Source organism: Rhinoderma darwinii, chromosome 11 (genome assembly GCF_050947455.1).
Source record: "Rhinoderma darwinii isolate aRhiDar2 chromosome 11, aRhiDar2.hap1, whole genome shotgun sequence".
NCBI classification, from domain to species: domain Eukaryota; kingdom Metazoa; phylum Chordata; class Amphibia; order Anura; family Rhinodermatidae; genus Rhinoderma; species Rhinoderma darwinii.
The window spans coordinates 73,641,552-73,664,545 of record NC_134697.1 but is presented as its reverse complement, the minus strand read 5'-3'; the positions used below and the strand labels follow the sequence as shown (position 1 = coordinate 73,664,545).

Genomic DNA, 22,994 nt, shown 5'->3' with positions numbered 1-22,994 from the left:
TTTTAAAAAACAACTTCAATTAATTGATATCATGGCTGATCTGTTTAAAGGGGGGTCTTCTCAAAATGTCTAATAGGTCTTATCATTGGAAGTTCTAACCATGAAATCCCCACCGACTAGAACAACAGGGATTTACTGACTACCAGTTCTGCCAAATGAGGTGGTTGTCAGTAGCCGCATCCAGGCAAAGAATTGTTCTGGAACCCCCACCTACCAGATATGTGGCTATGCCATAAGATGACCCCATTCATTACTCTTATGGGTTTCAAGCTAATGTAAAAATCACACATTTTGGCATCACTTTTTGATCAAGGTGAGGTTCACTAAGAAAAATAAATATCATACTGCATAGTTGGGCCCTATCAAAATAAAAAAGAAATAAATGGATCCTTGCTTTTTTTTTTTTAAACCACTTTACAATGAATAAACTGTCCTATACCCTTGACCTTTATGAGGAAAAAATTAATTTACAACATGTTGGAAAACCAATATATTGTGTATCTGTGTCAAATCTGCTTGTATCTATGATAAGAAACTCAGACTGATTGTGTAACTGGTTGACATTTAGCTGGAATGTCTTGAAAGAACTTAACTGAGCATCCCTTAATTCATTTTTTATTCTCACTGATACATTTTTTACAATAAGATCTCTAAAAACATAAATAATTTCATAAAAAAATTGAAAGTTAGTTGTGTGGGGAAAATATAAAAAAAAAAAATGAACCCCACGGTGTTCTCTTTTAACCCCCTTATGCCTATAGGCAGTATGTTTTTTAGGGACAGAAAACAAGAAAACAAACACAGCAAAACAAAAACAAAGCAAAACAAAAACCAAGCAAAAACACATTAAATTGTATATCAGAGGCAGAGTGAAGGTAGTCCTGGGAGCCTTCATTAGGCCCCTAGGCTGCCATGACAACCATCGGCGCCCTGCGATCTCATTGCATGGGGGCCCGATGAACTGTCCGATGGGGCTGCCCCCTTTTTTCAACGCCTCAGTTGCTGTGGTCACGATTGATTACAGAATTTGAGTGGTTAATTGTCCAGGAACATTGAGAACGCTGTTCCTGGCCGTTAGTCTTGGGTGTCAGCTATAAGACGCAGCTGACATCCGCTGAGTATGGAGCGCGCTCAGCTCCTGAGCGCACTCCATACTGCCCTTTAACCCTTATCACGTAAATATATGTGATAATTCGTCAAGGGGTTCATAAAGTACATAAAATACTTTCTGGAATTAACACTGCAAGTTAATATGCATGTATGGTCAGCAGGTATTATTCTCATAAATTTTAAGCCACTTTACAGAACGTTCAGTATATTCCTATTGGAGATAAAATAAATAAAGTAGAAGTGAAATATCTGATGAGGAATGAACAATGCAAATAGGCTGATAATATTACCCAGAGGCAGCCCATGCAGCTGCTATGGGCCCCATGGAGAAAAGGGCCCATTCCTGGTTTGTTCTACCGTTTTTGCTATTAGGGGAAAAAAGGCAAAGCCCCCATTAGGTTGATGCCTATTGTCGCATTAGGGGGAAAATTCCTCCCTGACTCCAAATATGGAAATCGGAATAAATCCCTGGATCATCGTCCCCTCTCCAGAATCTAATACTCATAACCTGTAATGTTATATTTTTCTAGAAAGGCATCAAAGCCCTTCTTAAACTTGTTCAAAGAATCAACCACCACAACATCCTGTGGCAGAGAGTTCCATAGTCTCACTGCTCTCACAGTAAAGAATCCCCGTCTGTGACGGTGGGGAAACCTTTTCTCCTCTAGATGTAGAGGATGCCCCCTTGTCCTTGTTACAGGCCTAGAGGTAAAAAGATCATTAGAAAGATCTCTGTACTGTCCAATTGCAGTGCCTAAATAGATCTCAGGAGCCTGAAAGGACTGATTGTATAGGGCCTTAGACTCCACACATCAAGTAGAGCATGCTGTCTGATCTGCATGCAGCATGTTTTAGAGCAGGAGGTGCTGAGTCATGTTCTTTGGTGGGAAAATTGTGTATTTTACTAATTTAAATTCTAGGTACTTTTAGGCCACTTAACTCCCAGCACCGTACATAGACAGCCGCCACCCCACAGCAAGGGCCGGAATTCAGAGACAACTCTGTTTAACCCTTGTGTTATCATCATCAATAGTGATTGCGACTTCACAAAGGAGCTAGACTCCCTTTTCCCCCCTATGCACATGCAGTAAATCCTTAGAATACATAGGTTTGAGCTACTCATAGAAGTCTATAGAGAGGGGAGGGGGGAGGGAACAGGAGTAGCGTGAGAAAGAGAGACTCTGCTGCAGCTTCTAGTAAGTGGTCTATCCCACCACAGTGCTGGATTCTCAGCTACACTGCTCATTACAAACTAATAAGCAAGTCCTCACTGTTGCTGCTGTTTCTGAGGGTGTGCTACAAAGAAATAGAAGAGCTGGATGTTCTCTTTCCTATGTGTGCTAGGTGTGGCTGACATGATAGCAGTTAGGCTCTACCAACTAGCTCAAGGAAAACTGAGAATTAGTAATAGAGCCTGCAGAGGGGAAACATTTAAAAAATTTAGGATACAAGTCATATATTGGCCAGAAATAATGTTATTCCTCATGTACACACATATGACAGCTTATTCCGAAAAGTATTCTAAAAGGTTATGTAGGCCTTAAGGGGTTAAATGAATTAAATACAAGATATAATGAATCTTTCCCTACAAAACTATATTAATCTGCCAAGCTTCTTTTGCTCTATCGCATACTATTAGGTTTATTTTAAGTCATATATGGGTCCAAAATGTTTGTCTGGTGTTATAAAATAAAGCAGAACATTACAATATCTAAAATCACAATATCTAAAACTCTCCACAGCCGTTTCCTTGTCCTGGGTATTCTCCTCTTACCACCACAGATGTTTGAGTGCTGAATTTACATATAAATATACATTTACATATATATACACTAACATATGAATACATGCTGTTCGGTTTAGTCATGTGTAAATTGACCCTTCAGCAGACACCCTTTCACAATAGGGACCACCTATAGGTCTACTATTCCTATAGGTAAATCTGGCTCTGCCTACTACTCCTACATTTGTCAATTTAGTATTGCAAACTATTGCAGACTGTTTATAGTACAGGTTTACTAGTAACCACTCGACTACCTGTCTTGGTGACCACCATTATAAACCATGCAGCTACATATATTAAAGTTACAGCGGAAAGTTTTATCTGCTTTACGAGAGATTCTTCCTCCATAATTGTGATGGGCATAACCCTTTAATGTGTGACTAATGCAGATTCAGAATTTTTATTTTTTTATTAATGTTTTAAGGGAACATTTAATGAGACTCTCCTACTAGGCAACATGAACCATGAGAACATTGGACAGTAGGCAGCTCAGTTTTTTAAAAAAAAAAGACTCCTAGGCTTGTAACAATGAAAAGGGGGCATCCTCTATGGGGAAGTTTCTACCACGGAATTGTGTGATGGTTGATTCAATGAACAAGTTGAAGAAGAGCCTGGTCGCCTTTCATTAAAAATATAATATTACATGATATAAGTACTAGATTCTGGAGATGGAACGTTGATCCAGGAATTTATTCTGATTGCCGTAATTGTAGTCAGGAAGGAATTTCCCCTAAGGGCATGGCCAGACGTGGCGGAATTGCTCTGTAATTCCGCTGTGGCCAGACTACTGTGGAAATCCGCAGCGGACATTTTCTCCATTGGTTTCCACACCTTTTTAGTTAGGTTCATGCACACGTGGCGGAAAACTCCGCTGCGGACCATAGGCTGCGGTGCGGAATTTGGTGTCCGCAGCATACACTTATTGCGGAATTTCTCCATTGACTTCAATGGAGATTCACAATTCCGCAATGACATCCGCAGATGTTATGTGTGTTGCGTTGCCTATTAGTTTTACGAACAGGATATTTCATCTTCTGGCTGGACCTATGTGTTTCGAGCTCTATTGCCAGACTGAGATGAAAAGTTTTAAAAGACAGCAGGAGGTACTCTTCACTTGAATACGCAACGGCTAATCCGCATCAATTTACTGCACATTTTAGGCAAAGGCGCAATGGAATCTGCAACGCAGATTGTGTGCGGCATTGATGCGGACAGTGTCTGCAGAAATACGCCACGTCTGGCCATGTCCTAAATGGGACAATTAGCAGCTACATCATAGACATTTCTGGCTTCCTCTGTATCAATACTGTGGGATTCTCGGTGGGATTACTGGACCTGTGTCTTTTTTCAACCTTATAAACTATGTAACAAGACAAAAGGGGAAAGGTACAGTAATATGAAAGGGAACCCATTAAAATTGGATAGCCATGCTGTACATTTTTACAGGGTGGTTTGGGGTGCTTTCAGGGTCCGGATGTGATACCCCCTCAACTGCATTTGAAGGACACATGAAAGTTTACCATCTACTGCAAATTTTGCCAAACACTTAAATATATCCTAAAGGGTTAATTCCATCTCAGGCATTGCTGGCATGTCCTTTAGATATGGCAGAAACGTCGGAGGTAGGAATAACCCTTTAATGTGTGACTAATGCAGATTCAGAATTGTTATTTGTTATTAATGTTTTATGATAATAAATGGTTTTAAGATTCCAGACAGGAAAGTAAACTCATGACATGACAGTTATATGGAAACCATCAGCCTGCTAGAATCTGGTGATTAATCCATCAGTCGTAGGCAGCTTCAAACCTGTTATCCAATGCTTATCATTTATTCTCTCTAAATAAACACAAGTGTGCACATTATGCGCTCCACCATGCAACTCATTTATTTCTCTTCTGCTTCAAGAACAGTGCAAGTCAGCTTAATAGAAAGACCAATTTTTTCAGTGCAATCCAACTGTGGTAAAACCTGTTGAAGAGGATATTTCTTTATGGCTTGTTCCTTTATTTGTGATTATAAACAAGTAAAGATAGATAGATAGATAGATAGATAGATAGATAGATAGATAGATAGATAGATAGATAGATAGATAGATAGATAGATAGATAGATGATAGATAGATAGATAGATAGATAGATAGATAGATAGATAGATAGATAGATAGATAGATAGATAGATATGAGATAGATAGATAGATAGATAGATAGATAGATAGATAGATAGATAGATAGATAGATAGATAGATAGATAGATAGATAGATAGATAGATATGAGATAGATAGCTAGATAGCTAGATAGCTAGATAGATAGATAGATAGATAGATAGATAGATAGATAGATAGATAGATAGATAGATAGATAGATAGATAGATAGATAGATAGATAGATAGATAGATAGATAGATGATAGATAGATGTTTCAAATTTATCAGAATTCCTCAACTTACTTTATGTTCTAGAATGCTGAACGTATATATGAACGCACAGTAGAAATCCAAAATCAAGCCATGTAAGACAAATACGTCTTCTCCTGTGTAGATGTACATGTTTTTATCGAGCATTCAGAGACACAAAATCATAAAACACGTTGGTGGTTGCTCAGCTGTAATTTCGCTCTGACATATGCAGCTGAAGCCATCCATCATAAATGCTCCTGCACACCATCATAGAAACATGGCATAAATTCTGCTGACATACAAAATAGACTGGAATCTCTAAATGTGTGTATATGTCCAGCAAACAGTAATAAACTATGGTCAGACCTTCAACCCTGACTGCTCAGCACCAACCGGGACAACCTCACTGATGGAAAACGGTGTAACCAAATATAAATTATTCTTCACAGTTCAGAGATATTTGCCTTTGAGATCTCAATTTTCTAAGTAACTGACACATTTTTACAAAGCTCCATATTAAGAACTAGTTTCTTTACATTTTGGGTGGTTTGCATTAGATAAATGATCAGATCTCCCGTACATACAGACATGTTCCTTGGTGGAATATAAAAGGAGAAATTGTTTTGAAATATTGGGGGTAGGTTGATTAATCAAAAGAAAAAAAAATAAAGTAAATATAATAAAGCTTTTTTTTATTGAGCTGGAAATCCCCAGATTGAGACCTATATTAAAGGGAGTATTCCCAGGATAGGTGATAAACGTCTACTCGGAGAATAACCCTTCAATGACAGACAATCATAATGTAGAAGCGTTTTTAGCTGTCTGAAATCGAACTAAACGGCAGGTCATTTAAACAACATACTGACCATCACCAGGGTAGGCTCAAATTATTTACCAGTTAAATATGTATTTCTTTCTCTGTAAAAATGTATTACTGATTCTAATTACACAGAGTAATATTATTAAAAAACATGCCAATTAATTACCTGCACTTGCTATTTCATTTAATTTGCAGAAAAGACAATGCAGATTTACAGTCTCAACCCTCAGAGCTATTTCCAGTGTTGAGGCGACAGCGTTTTTTTCTTTGCATCACTGCATTCCGTTATGCCATCATTTTTTAATTTTTCCATCATCGTAGCTGGCTAGTATTTTGTGGGACAAGTTTTTTAAAGACACCATTTTAAGGAAACATTTAATGTATTGAAAAAAATATAATAAATTTGTTTTTGGGGGGTTGGGGAATGGAACAGAATAGCAATTCCACAATGTCTTTTTTTTTGTTTTGTTATATGGCATTGACCGTGCGATATAAGTGACATGTAAACTTTATTCTGCAGGTCAATACGATTACAGCGACACAAAATTTATATCTTTTTTTTATGTTTTACAACTTTTGCACAATAATAAACAAAAATCAGCAAAACCGGAATTGGATCCAGGAGAGGAGACTCTGTGGTGCCTTCCTTTAAATATTTCTTCTTTCGTGTGATCGCTAGTACATACACTGCAATGCTTATGTGTTACAGTGTATGGTACTTTTAACCAGCTCCTATTAAGCCCAGCCTCTGGCAGGGTTTAATGGGAGGAGAAGCATGGCAGACCTGGGGGTCCTTCCAGGACCCCAAGGCTGCCATAACAACCATCCACCTCACCTTAATGCAGTTGTGGGGGCCGTTAAGCTGATGGAAAAGGCCGTCCCCTTTCTAACAAATTAGTTGCCGTGGTCGCCAATGACATCTAAGTGGTTAAAAGGCCAGGATCAGAGTTCTCCCCTTTTGCAGTCAGGTGATGGCTGTGACGTACAGCTGGCCCCCACTGAGTGTGAAGTGTTCACAGACCATGAGCCTGCTTCATACTCCCTTTTGGCAGATGTGACATGCAGTTACATCACATGTCTCCAAAGGGTTAACTTTAATTAATTCATTTGAATGGCTAGCATGTAATACTAAATTTTCCCTGCAGCAGGTGCTGTAGAGGAAGTGATCAATGAACCGACTTCTATTTATAAGACAACCCCTTTAACCCCTTAACGACCGCCAACCGTCTTTTAGAACAGGCTGGTGAGCGCTCCTGTAAGCAGAAGCTGTAACTTCCAGCTCCTGAACTTATAGCAGCCTGCTAAATACAGCTGGGGGCAGAAAACATTCGGACCCCAGCTGTTAAACCCTTTGATCGCCACGGTTCATGACCGCGGCATGATTACAGGGAACTCCCCTCTTTGATCGTGTCACTGGAAACCCGGTGATGTGATCAAAGATCAGGGAATCCCTCTGCGGTCTGCCCTGGGGACCTACAAAGGACTCCAGGGTTTTCTGCTCAGTTTGCCTGCTGTTAGGGCACAATATGTGATGCATAAATGCAGCCTTAGATTAATACAGCGCAAATTTAGGCTAGGCAGTCGGAAGTATTTATCACAGTGGTGCATTCTGTATGATAAATTTGGTACATCTTGCTTGTCTATTAGACACTTTTAACTTCCTTACATCATCTTTGATTTGGATTATTTTGTGTAAGAACTTTGTCGCACTGTAGGCCACGCCCTTTCTGCTAAGCCATCCGCCATTTTGTAAACACTTTTTAAAAGTGTAGTGAATCACAATTATCTGTTCCTTTTGGCACATTTGCTTAATAAATATGTCTAAATCTAGATGCGACCCTATGCCCAGAAATGTGCCACATATTGGCGCATTTTACAACATACTGTATTCTAGGCGCATCCACGTTAGTACATCTGCTCCAACGTTTGTTGTATGCTTTGGTGAGGTTACATTTATATTATGTCTACTGGTTGTCAGCTCTATAAAGATAAACCCTAGACCATAAACCTATGTGCGCAAATACGGTGATGTCACGCTGTAAATGGCATTTTGGAGGGCCCAGTTAAAGTTCACATGTAGCATAATTTTCCACAACGGATTTCAGAAAAAATCTGCAGCATAATACAGCAGCAGCAGAGTGGATGAGATTTTGAACAAATCCCATCCACATGCTGCGTAAATTATAAGCAGAAAAACTTGACATTGACCTACGGTGCGTTTTTTTAATCCGCAGCATGTATATTGTATTTGCGTTAACGCTGATTTTGTGTTGCGGCTTTTCCCCGTTGAATTCAATGGGGAGATAAAAGCCGCAACAAATAGCAGATGTTGCATTTTTTGCGGCAGAAAATAAGCGATTCCGCTACAAAAAATGCAACTCAATCAAAATAATATCCTACTTCGAATTCTGTGTTTCTTCATCCAGGCCAGTCTCCTGGGATGACATTTCATCCCATGTGACTGCTGCAACCAATCACAGGCTGCAGTGGTCACATGGATGAAACGTCATCCCAGGAGGCCGGCCTGCAGGACGGCAGAGGGACGTTCCGCCATGGCTACATAAGTATAAAACTTTTAGTTTTTTTATATGCAGCTTTCCGCAGTGGATATTCCAGCTGAAAAACTGCACCATAATTTTTTCAGCCGAAATTCGCTGCGGTGCCCAGGACGGATATGCTGTGTGTTTTTACGCAGTGTATCCCCCCTGTGTGTAATAATGACAATATTACATGGGCACAGAGGGAAAAAAAATCGTTATGAACACTTTGCACGTTGATAGCCTAATGTTCATATGTAACATGCAAATTTATATAAATTAGGGAAAAACCTATTAAAGTATGTATGTAAAGTATAAGTAAAATATGACCTGACAACACCAATTAAAAGAAAATAAATAAAGTGAGCATAGGGACAATACAATTGACTGATCATGGATATTTGTGTAGTTATAATGTTTTCCACCTTCTAACCATTTTCCAGACGTAGGGGATGAGGAAATCAAGAGTGTAAAATGCCATGTTCTCAAGGCCTAAAATACATTTGAAAATCGAAACATTTTCATGAATACGTATTGAAGTGGAAGAGCGTTTGATGAAGGACAGTTCTGAAGATGTTTGCTCTGCCATACATAGAATTATAAAGTTATGATGGAAACCTATGCTTTCCGTTTGTTTCAGTTTGGATCCTGTTCATGGGTTCCCCTGACGGAAAGCTCCGACGGAACCCATGAACGTAGTCCCGACGCAGATGTAAACGCAGCCTTACCATTAGAAAAAAATTTAATTGGCTTCCCTTCATGTCAATATACATTCTTAACTTAACAACATTTGAGAATAACTTTTATAAAGGAATGTTTCTATACCTATTCGGTCGGATTATTACAAAAGTTTCAGCGCAGTTTTGGACGTCAGTTACAACTTTTTAATTTTAGATTGACGTAGCCATATAAGGCCTTGTTTTTTGTAGAACAAGTTTTACTTCCTTAAGCCCCGTGCACATGACCATAGATTTCGTCCGTAATTACGGTCTGTAGTTACGGACCCATTCATTTCTATGGCCGACGGACACCTTCCCATATATTTACGGGAAGGTGTCCGTGCCGTAGAAACCTTCCGTAACAAATAGGACAGATCCTATTTTTTTTTATGGACCGCACTCCCATACTTTATAATGGGAGGACGGTCTGCAAATGCGGATGACTGCCCGCAGCCATCCGTGCCCGTAATCACGGACCGTGAGTACAGGCACGGTTGTGTACATGAGGCCTTACTCAGCCTGTACATATACAGTAGAATTTCATTAACATTAGTTCCTATTTTGGGAGAAATTCAGAAGAAACATTCTGCCACATCCCCCGTGCACCAGTCATCATAAATGATAAATAATAACATTAGTGTGCATGTCGGTACAGTTATAAGGATACTAAACACTCTTATATCACATAGTATTTTAGAAAACATATGCAATAATAAAAAAGTAATTGTGTTTACATGTTGATTTTAATAAAAATGTTAATATAAGTTATATTTTTGTAATTTTTTTTTTAAATCCCAAAAGTGGATTTTTACTTACAATTGACATTTAGTTAACTACTCTACTTTATCTACAGTACTAATGTATACTATATGCCCATATATTAGCCTGTGTACTAACATAACACACATACTGTAGAGTAGTTATGGTATACGTAAGTATGCCCTAACAGTCAATATAGTAAAACAGTCCTGGAATCCTTCAGTTGACAGACATTGTAGCGCTCCTGATTGTTCGGGTACTGCAAAAATAACTTTTGTGGGAATAGTTTCTACCAAACCCCTATTTATAGAAGCTTGTCACCGCTTAACCAGTCTAAACAAAATAGGCGTTATGTTGGTAAAAGCTTTCCAGTTGCGATAACTTTAACAGGTGTCCACCACTTTTCTGCCAATGTTCATATTAACAATAAACTCCAAAAAAGGCCACAAAAAAATGACTTACCCAAAGACTAAAAAAGTCTAGCTGTAGGGTGCTTACCTCCAATAACTTCAATTAGGAAACATTTAGCTTGGCAAATCCAAAGAGCAGCTATCCATAGAACTTGTAGGAACACCATGGGCAATCCATTAAGGAAAAGCCACATGAATGAACATGGATTTTGCTACATATCTAGGCAGCCTTAAACGGGTTATCCGAGTTATTAAAATTGATGGCATTAGAATAGGCCATCAATATTAGATTGTCGGGAGTCCGACTCGTGCGAGCGCCGCAGTAACTTCATTGTTTACATGGTTGTCCCCTCCGTTCGTACTTGAATGGGACTGTGGTGCAATACCTTGCACAGCCACTACAAATGTAACGGCGCGCGTATGTGCAAACAGAGAGGAGAACCATGAAAACAATTAAGAGGCTGCAGCGGTCATACAAGCGCTGCAACCCCTTCGAACAGCCAATTGGCTGGGGGTGCCGTCAGTCGGACCCCTACCGATCTAATATTGATAACCCCGATAACCCCTTTAATCTAGTAGTAGCAACTCAAAATAACAAATTTTGATTTACCGCTTCTAGATATGCTACAGTACGTCCTGGATGAATGACAAATTTCACAGACAATAGTCATGATAAAAAATTTTCTCTGCAGAAACAAGAGCTGCTATATCAGGGGACAGAAGTCCCCGTATAAAAGGGTAGGTGGTTACTGAATACACTCATACAGAATAGGGGGAATTAGTATGCACCGAAAAAGTAGAAGAAAATGAAAATGTTACATCATAGGGAAGCTCCATCAATCCAGTGTTTCATGGAATAGATAAAGGCTTCTGCTTTCACTGTAGCCCATCTGCCAATTCATATAGATTTTCATAATTTGTTCTCGGCAATCAATAACCATAAAACAGTCCAGGAAGATGAACGCTCTGCAGTCCGTGGTTATCAGCAGCAACTTTATAACAATGTGATGTCTATCATCAGCACTTCAGCTCATTAGCCATTAATATTTATTTATGTTCTATTTCATTCCCTTCCAGGAGACCCCTTAAGAAATTATCACAAAGCATTTAGTATGGAGCTGCTCTATGTGGCACAACAGAAATCTATTTTCTTCATAGCGCAGTATTTGTTACCGTTCCCACCTGAAGCAGATCGTCAGGCAGCAGTTCTTTATAACAGCATGATGAGTTTCATTTATCTTTACATTCTTGCCTTAAACAATATAAATTTCAAAATCAATGATATACAATGCATTAACTTCATTATTTTATATCACTGTGATAACTTATTACCACAAAGCAACCCCAATAATGATTTTATTGAAATAATAACACTCTTACCCAACCTTAACCTCACAATTGTTTACCCCACTCCTCTTATAACACCTAAAGAAGACCTCAAGTGGTAACACAACTTTCCATATCTGCATCCCCCACCTGACTATATACCACACTCTACACTTCTTTTATGTATTCTGTACTTGATTCTTGAACTTCTGCCGTGTCTGTGCTTTAAAAAAAAGCCTCCATCTTGATTCTTAGATTTTTCCAGCTTTCTCTTCCTCTCTGCTTTGCTATCAATCCCATGATGCTTCAGCACAGTATCACATGACCATCTAAAGACCCTACCATTTCTGCATGCTGGGGGACACTGTGATTATGATTCCCTGTTTATTCTCCTAAATAAGCGGAGAAACCATAAGTATAGAGACAGGGAGGCCGCACTATATTCTTCTACATTATACCTGTGTGACAGGAACCTGTCTAAGTATCAGTGGCAGCTGATGACAGAAGTCACCCCCCCCCCTAGTAGAAAATGTGTGTCACCGTGCTGGATTGACACTGCTGCTAATCAACCATCCCAGTCTGATATATAGAGATTGAAGCAGCAAGAAAAATAACAGGTGAGAGACTGACCGATAGAATATCATAATGGTACACATGGGAAAGTTTAGTTTTGACCGGAATGTCCCTTTAAGTGGAGAGTCATACGTAAGTGGAAAGTCACTGTATTACATGGACGGCTTAATTTGTACCTTCATTTTCAGTGAAGAATGGTTATAGTGCAGGCGTGTGCACTATGATTGTATTACCGATCTTCCTTTGAGCACCTGCATGGACTGTGTAAAGATGTAAAGAGGGGGAAGCTTTTTCAACTTGCAGCTACTTTTCCTGTATTTAATACTCAGGATCATTTTGTAGTTCAGCTACAGTATTTCTTTTTTATCTTTGCATAATTGCACAATTTGCCGTGATGTCTGAACCTTCTCCCCCTTAATGACTGTATATCACTCTAGTTTTTATCAACACACACAAAAGTTAATCTTATGATGGGCCAACATTCTGACACTATAATAGGACCTGGTCAAAACATTGTACACAAGGTCAAGCAACAGAAAGCACCATCCCAAAGTAGTGAACACATGAAGACATCCTCTGTTCATTTGCCGTATTAAGGCATATATACATAATAGAGGGGGGTCGCTATAAGAGCCACAGCGGAGAGCGGCAAACTTAAAGCCTACGTCCACTTTCTGTGAAAAACGATTATTGTGCAGGAGTGTGCGCTATAACTATTTTTCTAAATCACTTGTATTACCGATCTTGCTTTGAGCAGCTGCATGGACGGTGTAAAGTCGGTGCTGCCGGCTGCTCATAACTCTGCAGTAAGAGACAGAGCGTCCTGCTCGACTCATTGGCTCCTGTATCCAGAACGGCCGTTAGCGCTATAGAATCCTATAACGCTAACGGCCATTTTGAATATGGAAGTAGTGGAGTCGAGCAGGACGCTCTGTCTCTAACTGCAGAGTTATGAGCAGCCGGCAGCACAGATGTTACACAGAAATAAAGGAAATACTGTAGCTGAAAAATTATGCAAAATTATCCTGAGTATTAAATACAGGAAAAGTTGCTGCAAGTTGAAAAAGGTTCCCCCGCTTTCCATGGATATGCTGGTATAGTGTTAACACTGCACTAATTCCATATACAGGATTCTCTATGGCGACTCACTTTTTAACAGCCTCCCTGCATCACAGCTTTCTAACCTTTAATCTCCTTAAATACTGCTGTGAGGATAACAACCTTGAGCTCACAATCAGTGTTTGCCTCCATCTAAAATGTTAGTCTCTCTGCTGGTCCCTACGTTATACTTCATATTCTTAGCTATTTTTATTCTACAACTTTTTATAAATCTGGTACAAGGGTGGATCAGACATCACATAAATCTTCCTCACGATTCATTGTAAGGCTGGGTGTGTATGTTTTGTTCTTTGGTGATTGATTTAATAGCACGATCATAAGAGGTGGTGAATCCAAAAGTTAAATATGGCGACAAGTTTGTTATTTTAACATTATGAGATCATTTAAAAGCTTTTCAAATCCCCAGATCTCTACCACTTCACACCCGAATATAAAACCTCCGCATTTGTGCAGCCTTAAATGATTTTTCAAGGAATTCATATAAATGGCCTTTATTTTTTATAGATCATCAATAAGCGATTAATTGTGTTAAAGTCCAACCCCAGGACCCCCACTATCAGAAGAACAAAGAAACGTAAAACATCTATACTCATCAATGTGGCTGACAACCACGGGGAGGAGAGGGGTGCTATGTTGGGTACTGCAGTAAATTGGAGAACTATGCGCCCTCTGCTTTGCTGATTCCGAGGACCACCACCAATGCAACATTCATGGTCTATCCTTAAGATGCCGTTTCCCATAAAATCCCATTAATGTAAAATGTTTACAAAGCAATTTTGCACTCAATCAAATCAACATCTCAATAATTTAATAATGAAGATAAAAGGCTTTGGCTTTGTGTTTACCCAAAGAGAAATCTGTTTCCAGGAGGAATTGTTCCAGTTTGCCACAAAAAAAGAAATATTACGTCCCAAAGAAGAGTCTCGCATAACCACAGTAATAACGGTGATGGAAGAAAAGGCAGGGCAGATACAGTATATCCCCCTATTATCACTCCCTCCCGTCTAGAAGTCGTCTTTCTCTTATTTGCACCAGTGACTATTGTGATTTTCAATTTCGATGATGGGAATATTCATCATGTATACATGATTATTTGGCCTGCTTGTGAAATATAGCTAAAACTGAAGACAAAATGATCATAATCAGTGACACAATCTTCCAGAAAATGCTACTACTAAGGATTTCATCCAGACAAGCGTTCTCATTCGTGGTTGTGTTGATAAGGTTTTGTAGATCTCACGGTTTTATCTGCATACACTATATCATGCCTGTATTTATGTCATATTTATTCACACCGCGTTCCCAGTCTGCACCGCACTTGAGGCGTGTCCTTTAGAGATATGCAGCGATCTGTACTCAGCAAAGCAAGGAAGAGAGAGAGAGATAACGCTTCTCATTCATCTCACAGCACATCTTACATTCTACATTACACCTTTCCAGAACATATTCAGCCTACAAGACATTTCTGCTCAGCGTTCTAAGCATAATCATCACTATCTCCAGTTTGATCACATTTCCATATTGCTAGAATGATCGGAACTTTATTTAACTCTCCTGATTAAAATACAAAGCTCTGCAGATGAATTTTTTTTCCGTGCTCCCAATCTCCATGTGCCGGATGAAATTCACATTCCGACTGTATGTTGTGTATCATTGTATACATCAGAAAATTGTATCTTCTAAGAATACCAGTTGCAAAATGAATATGCTATTGAGTCATGATGAGGCAAATCACCAGCTAGATAACATAGATTATGTAGCCAGCTTCGTAGAGAGCCATTAAGGTATTTTTTGTTAGAATTTTTTTTTATAATTCCAATGGGTCATTTTTTTACACTTCTGATGAAATGAACTTACTACTTATTGCAATAATAAAGGTGTAATGATTTTGTATCCTCATTATTAGGAACCTACATTTGGCTTTCCTTACACATTCATAGTATTTTATTCATTTACGTTTTAATTTCAATGTGAACTTTACCGTTATAATGGGATGCTGGCTGTTTATCTGGCCACCAGGGCCAACTTCCCTCTCTGCTCTCCACCGCTGTCCGCTGCCTTCTGCTCGCTGCTGCTTTGCTCGTCTTATGGCTGAGCATCCCTGATAATGTAAACCTGTCTCTGATATAATATCATAGCCTGAGCAACAAGGTTATTTGCGTAATTACAATTTATGATGTTTTTTTTAATCGTTTATTTGGTTCAGTTCTTGGCTACACTATTCGATCGCTGCTTGCCATGACACTTAATTGTTCGCCCATAATGCAAGTACTCCATTAGCCCCGATCAGCTCTGACCTGGTACCACACTTTGAAATTCCATTTGCTAAAAATATCTACTCTGGAGACGCAACCTGGGGATTCCCTCTGAGAATATCCATACCTTTATTAGGGATTTTCAAGTTAAAAAACATACAATCCCTTAGACTCTGCCTTTTGGTTTAGCTCCATGACAAATTTATCGGTATTTTAGGGTCCACTATATATCCACTGGCCTGCCCGTGACAATAGTCAATCGAAAAAAACACAAAAAAAAAATGAATTCTGCAGACAAAGATTTGATTGTAAGGTCTTAGAGTATGTTGTAGAATGAATGGTGTTGTGGATAGCATGAAGGTAATGAAAAAATTGGTAGCTTACATAACTATGTAAAAAACTGAGTTTTCTTCACTTGAATTAAAACAGGATGATGCTAAGAAGTCTTGATTTATGAAAGTAGAAACAGAAAGCCTATCCATAAATACCTATTTTTATAAAGTACCTTCTTTGTTGCAAAGCTCGTAACATAGGTGCATCAAGTTAGGGATTTATAGTTCTAAAATCGATTAACATGATAAGCCTAAGACTGAAATCAGTTTTTCATGCAGCTTTATAGGCCAAACACAGAAGTGGATTCAAAGAGAAATAAAAGTAGAAAGGAAAGATTGGTAGGTCTCTTCTCTTTTTGTATCCACACCTTTGTTTGACTCAAAAAAACTACAGGACAAACTGCACTAAATACTGTATGCGTAATTCCGACCTAAAGCTTAGAGTTGTCCTACCAGTCTGTCCGCTTCAAAAGTAGCATGGTGGCGGTGTAAAAGCACAAACCGTCCACAAGCTCACCAGTGAGTCACTGCAAGGGGTAAGATACAATGATAACGCACAACGAGCAACAAATCACCATTAAGAAAAAGAAATCCGGTAAAAGCTACACATATACGGAGCCAAATGTTTATTGATATGTAGAGATCATGGAAAGCCAACCAGTGGTTTGTTTACTATCCAAATATTTCTAGTAAAAAATGAGAACAGATCACAGTAGACGAAAGCTGAAAAACCTGTTAAAGGCTAAGACTTTTCTTTCATGCTACTTTGTTTGCATGGTGTCCCACCTTAGAAAGTTCGAGGTGGGGTAGGTGCTTGCTGCAGCAGGCTGCCTCTAGACAAAACTTGAGGAAGACAAAACGTATGTATTCTAGAACGTATATGGAATATATTTTTATTATTGTTACATTTTATTCTTTCCACCATTTGGATATGGACCAAACAAATTATTGCATCATGGTAAGTTTTAATGCTTTTATTTCGTTGTCAATTTACAGTTCATATTCATAGTCCCTTTGATTCTAGAGACACTGCTTCGAACAGGATGGCTGAATGAAAAAGAGGAGGACGCTGACTACCAAAATCAAAGATGGAAACTATTGATGACGTCATGTGTCATCAGAAGTCAAAGCCAACTTGACCGAGGAGGAGTACTAGTATTATTACGACTTATAGTATAAATATGTATTATTATTACTACTACTATCATCGTGTTGTTCTACTTGTTCAAACCTTATGAATTAGTGGACTGAAAAATTGCTGACTATCCCACAAACCCCATTGAATACAGAAGGCAAGTACATCATAATTAATAATTTAGGTGACTTATGTTTATTTGAACTGTTAGTCATGATATATCCGCAATATTTCCGTAACACGACAAACCGATGCGCCAACCTATCACTCCAGAAACACACCTGAGAAAAAGATTCAGCCTTCAACATTTTTGACTTTGCCTGTTCCTTGAGGTCTTTTAGATATGATGTTTTCCACTTTCCCCTTAGGCTTTGTCTTCAACCTCTCTTCTTTTGACAAACATGGCAGGTGAGCTTTTTTTCTTACCACAGATGTTGTAACCCGTCTCGTTCTTAGCTAAAGTCAAATTTACCCTTCCGTCCTTTACCATGATAGAAAACTACAAGCCCTTGTGGGATATGGTTCATCTAATTTAACTTGGTTCTGCTTTGATAACTTCCAGACACATAGTCACAGAATCACATTAACTGTAGGGTACATTCTGTGAAATAAAAACACCAGGATTATCCATAGAAAGACCAGTGGTTGCCCAATCAAATTTTTCACAATGCTTTGCATTTTTGGAAACTAGCCAGTACGGTCCATAGAAGCTTCTATTTTGCAATTTTTTCTGCAATATACTTGCAGAACCGTTTCTAATTCTGACTATTTATGACACCCTGTCTTGATATACAAGGCAGAATTCTTTGAATAAAGTAACATTTAACTCATTGCTTTACTCTAAATACAGTTCATGGCCCAGTAGCCAGCACAACATTATGGCAACAAGGCAATTAAAAAGAGTGATGACTACCCCTGGTGGATCGTGTAATACATATATTTTTATTTTTAATATAGGTCACATGTTTGTTTTTTCATAACGGTATGATATTTAATTGACATGTTATAATTGAACATCAGTTTTAGGTTAGGCAACATAGCTATTGTTATTAATGCAAAAAAAAAAAATAGGTTTAGGTTCTATATAACATATTGGGCAAATTTAGTAGAATTCAGCATTAACAAATGAAATATTTAAAAAAATATTGTATAATTAGGTTTTGCAATTTGAGCTTTGCTATTTTCTCCAGTCTAACAATGTAGTCTATATAGATCTCTAACAGATACAATAGATACATGGACAGGGTTTCATCGGTGCTAAGCCGTGTGTTATATTTTTATTCACACACATCTCAATCCACATGACCAAATACCCATCCTGCAGGGCTAAATGTCTCCAGATGTGCAGCGACATCAGAAAATACAAAGACGACACATAAGAACGAGCACCGCCTGCCTATCTCTTACCCCAGAGTATCGACAATCTTGACGTGAAGGACGGCAGACCGGTCATTTTTATCTGTATGCACACGACAGAGCTAGATCCGTGATAACTATCATTTTAACAGTAGCTACAACAATGAGTTTGAAGAGCTGCAAACTTGATGGAATACATCAGATTGAACAATAAGCTTTTCACCCTCTGCATTGTGCATCACCAGAGAAAAAGGATAGATGCAGATGTTCCCTTGGAAGATAGACACTTCCATATGCTACAACTTGACAATTAGGCAAAACAAAGGCAGCATATCTTGTCCTTGTGTCCTAAGGCTACCTCCGACAAAGACGAAATGAATCAGAACATCTGTGTTCCATAGAGCAGCATGCCGGTACTGAAGCCACCTTGCAATCTATCTCATCTATGGCTTGCCGAATTACAAGTGCTCTGCCCAGAGTCAATCTCTGCCCTTCTCTGCACTTCTTAAAATTCATCATGTGTTAACAACTCTCTGCTGCCTCCCGAAAAGCTCAGCGTGACCGAAATGAGATTGTTAATCTGTTGTAGTTGTTGTGTGCTGCCATTTGCATTTTATTTTATGACAACACAGGGTGTAGCCCTCATCCATTAATTATTTATTATCAGGATTCTGTCTAGTCTCTACACAAGTAGAGATCATACAAAGGGTCCTCCCATAATATTGCCGATATCTAATTTTAACAGGGCTGCAAATACAGTATTTGGAAATATTTCCCCTTTAATTGTTCTCGGAAAAAAAATAAAAATCAGAAAGACATCTGCACTTTTTATGGCTCATTAACCTAAACTCATGCATTATGTTTTTCGGCAGAAAAGAAGAGAAATTATGTGTATTACCGGCCAAGTAAATGTTAGCAAAGACCAAGGCTGGGGGAGACATTGCTATAGGTTGTAATGAGTGATCTATATTAGAACACTCACTGACCCATATACAGTATTAGTAGTAGGGCCTGTATTGTGCTCACATTCTCCACATATCCCAGGGGCAGAAATCGAGTGGGATGAAATGATACCTAGAAAAATGGCACAAGGATGAGAGTCAGATCCAACTTGCAATATGTACAGCTCATATGTCATTAACAGATTATCTCAACGGATGCACCCCCCCCCCATACACCCCTCCCCCCCACCTTCTCCCTTGGCCCTCATTGAATGTAAGTTAATGCATTTACTGGCCAGTGGTGTGGACTTATTGCCTTGTTTGCTGTGGTGATTTACCAACGGCTTTTCACAATTTCCTTTTTTTCTATCAGTTGAGTATAATTTTCACTGCAGATGGGTTTATGTATCCTGGGGCTTATGAACAAATGGATTTAATCAAGGAAAAATAAACAACAACAAAAAAAACCCATTGGAATGAATAAATGTTATTACTGAATCCTCTAGCAAAATAATCACAGATTATCATCCAAGAGACACAGCTGGGATTACAATTTCAAAAATGATACTCAATAGCTTTTACTGTCATAAACATCTAGAAGGCATATCAAGGATTGCCCAAATCCCTCTAATACCAATAGAAACAAATCCTATTTTGGATTTATACCGAGATGCTGATGGGTTTCTTCAGGACTTCCTTCATTGTCCTTGTCCCAAATAACCTTCATAGGTTGCAGGGTTCTCATCTTAAAGGTTAGAAGCATTTCTAAGTACAGCCATCATCCACTCGTACAATGCTGAGATTTGTATATACTATATACTAATAGCCACCATATTCAGCCTTATCAGCGATCGCTGGAAATATATACTCTGAGAAACATCTGCAAATTAATGGGAAGATGGAACCATCACGTGTGTTAATAGCCATTCCTGTGCTGCTCGTAGACCTATTCTGTAGGGCTGCTAGAACGTGGCGATAATTATAACCGTTCAGATTATCTTGTATTAGGATTGATGTAATTATAGAAGAAATATTGGTGAACAGAGGACCCTATCAACATTACACAGCTAATGGGTCAACTGAATTGTCTATATGACGGAGAAAAATAGGATAACATCTCTGTGCCAGTTTCATTTTCATATCAGTATTATCTGATCGTTTCTATTTTTCTCATTGCGGAGATTTTACACCTCCCTGGATGGTAGCATTTTTTTAGAATTGCTGCAGGATTGAACATGCATCACTTGAATAACAAAATGTCTTGTAATTTCATCTTGAAACTTCACCAAAACATTAAGCATATCTGCAGTGACAGTGCAGTCATTTCACTGTAGCAAAAGGGGGGAGGGAGTTAACCCTTAAACTGCTTCTGACAACTGCAATGGTCTGCTTAATAGTACTAGTAGTCACACTCCAGCACAGGAAGTGTTAATAAATTATGTATTTCACCATTTTGTTTTTTTAATATAAACATCATTTTATTATTTTATTATTTTTTTTGCATATCACTTAACCTTTCCACACCCAAGTGGGCAGCTCATTGCATGATTTCAAATGTTTATTTTCTTATGCTACTTACGATATTTGGGCATAGTGGTAGTTTCCGGGGTGGTGGTAGTGGTAGACTCCTGAAATCGAGACTGTGTCCAGGACTGGGTGGAAACATGAAGATAAATTTTGTACGAAGAGGTAGAATATTCCGCAGTGGGCCAGATGGGCATTGGCTGGGTGGTGGGGGTCCCTGGAAGGGGGCGTGAAACAAAAGTGGTCGTGCTAGGGGGGACAGTGGTGGAGATAATTGTAGGAGGGGCGACTGTATGGCGCACTGTTGTGGTTCTAGGGTTTGCCCGGATAGGTACTCTGCTTGCCGGGACGCGAGTGGGTGCCCGTGTAGTAGTAGTTAAACGGGTGCTAATTTGATTAGGAGTCCTGGTGGTGGTTGTAGTAGTTGTAGTCTCCATACTTTTTGGAAAAGAGCTTGGTTTTGAAAGGAAAATGGGGTCCTGGCCAATACCCTTAGAATCTATTAAATCAGTAGGGACATAATCCTTTACAGATCCCACAACGATCCACTTTAGGAGCATGAGACTCAAACCCAAGCCAATAAATCCAATTAAGAGAGGCACTACACATAGCCACGTTTGCTGCCTGTTCCATACAATGCAGTCACTACACCGCACCTCCCGAGGGTTCGGTGCCCCATCCTCTTCTTCCGTAGTGTTTCCACCTGCAGCCTCTTCAGCAGCTGCCGGACGTACAGGTGGTGAGGTGGAGGCAGCCACTTCACTCATCCTATATTCCTTTCACCCCCCAAAATACATGAGCCTTAAGAAGCTGGATCATCAGCACAGCTCCCCATTAGGAAGGGGGGGAAATTATCAGCATTCAAATGTCACCGATCATAAACGACAAACATTCCTCCATTAGATTCTTGTACAAAGCAAAATGCCAGAAGCAGCTGCTGAATCAGCTAAAAAATTCCATCCATCCAAGGTTTAGGAAAATATTCATCCTTGCATCCCTTTACTTTCCGTTTCTTTTCCTCTAGCCTTCCATAGAAATAAACCAGCCTTTTTTTTTCCTTTTTTTTCCGAGCATCCGTGTGTGTCCCCCCCTGGTCTATTCGATTAGCAACATTCCTGCACACGGGTGCTGTCTTTTCTCTCCTTCGCTTCTCTATCCACAGATCAGATGCACCAACGTTCCTCGGCTGCTTCTTTCAAAGGCGACAGAGCAGCAAAATGCACCTGTTATTCAGCAGTCCCTGCAACCAACCCTTGGCCAGCACTTTAAGAGAGAGACCAATCCGCAGCTAGAGCTAAGGAGAGTCTGAGCCCTGTAAGCCAGCAGCAGTAGCAGCATAGACACCAGCATAAGCATCGAACACAGCACAAATAAAGCAAGAACTACAGCACCTAAATGGCACCGGTATATAGGCACGTATATATGCATATGCTCATAGATCCATTCATGCTGTGTTTTAGAATAATACAACCCAATGGACTAGTAAGCAGCATCTCCAGCATCCATTCAATATCCCTCTAGCACAGAAAAAGGCAGACCGGGCTTTGGGAAAGCAAAAAGGAAAAAAAAAAAGCCCTGAAGGCACCTCCCCTAATGCTTAATGGTAGTTTCTTAATGCGTACAAGATAAATAAATGATCCAGGAAAATCCCACTGGAATTGTCTGGCAAAACCTTTTTTTTTTTTAGCAGGTTTTAAAATCATCTACTAATATAATAAATGAGTGCACCCTGCGAAGAAACGCTCTGAAGGGACCTGCAGTGTATCTAGAAGGATGTTTATAGCTATACAGGACATCGGATGTTAAAGTGAAGCATTGCAATTAAAAAAGCTGTGAGGCTCAAGCTACAGGACAGGGGGAAATCCTAATGCCGGGAAAGCAGCACACAGTCAGGATT

General features: G+C 39.2%; 1 protein-coding gene across 1 annotated transcript in view; it reads right to left on the bottom strand.

Annotated features, from left to right (window-relative positions):
• The window catches only part of NRG3 (neuregulin 3), a 722,376-nt gene extending 699,745 nt beyond the window's left edge, over positions 1-22,631 (bottom strand). The window contains exon 1 of the mRNA XM_075841743.1: positions 21,153-22,631. Coding sequence (XP_075697858.1) covers positions 21,153-21,864 — 712 coding nt within the window. The 5' untranslated portion in view covers positions 21,865-22,631. The remainder of the gene's footprint in view (positions 1-21,152) is intronic.
• Between the last annotated feature and the right edge of the window lie 363 nt (positions 22,632-22,994).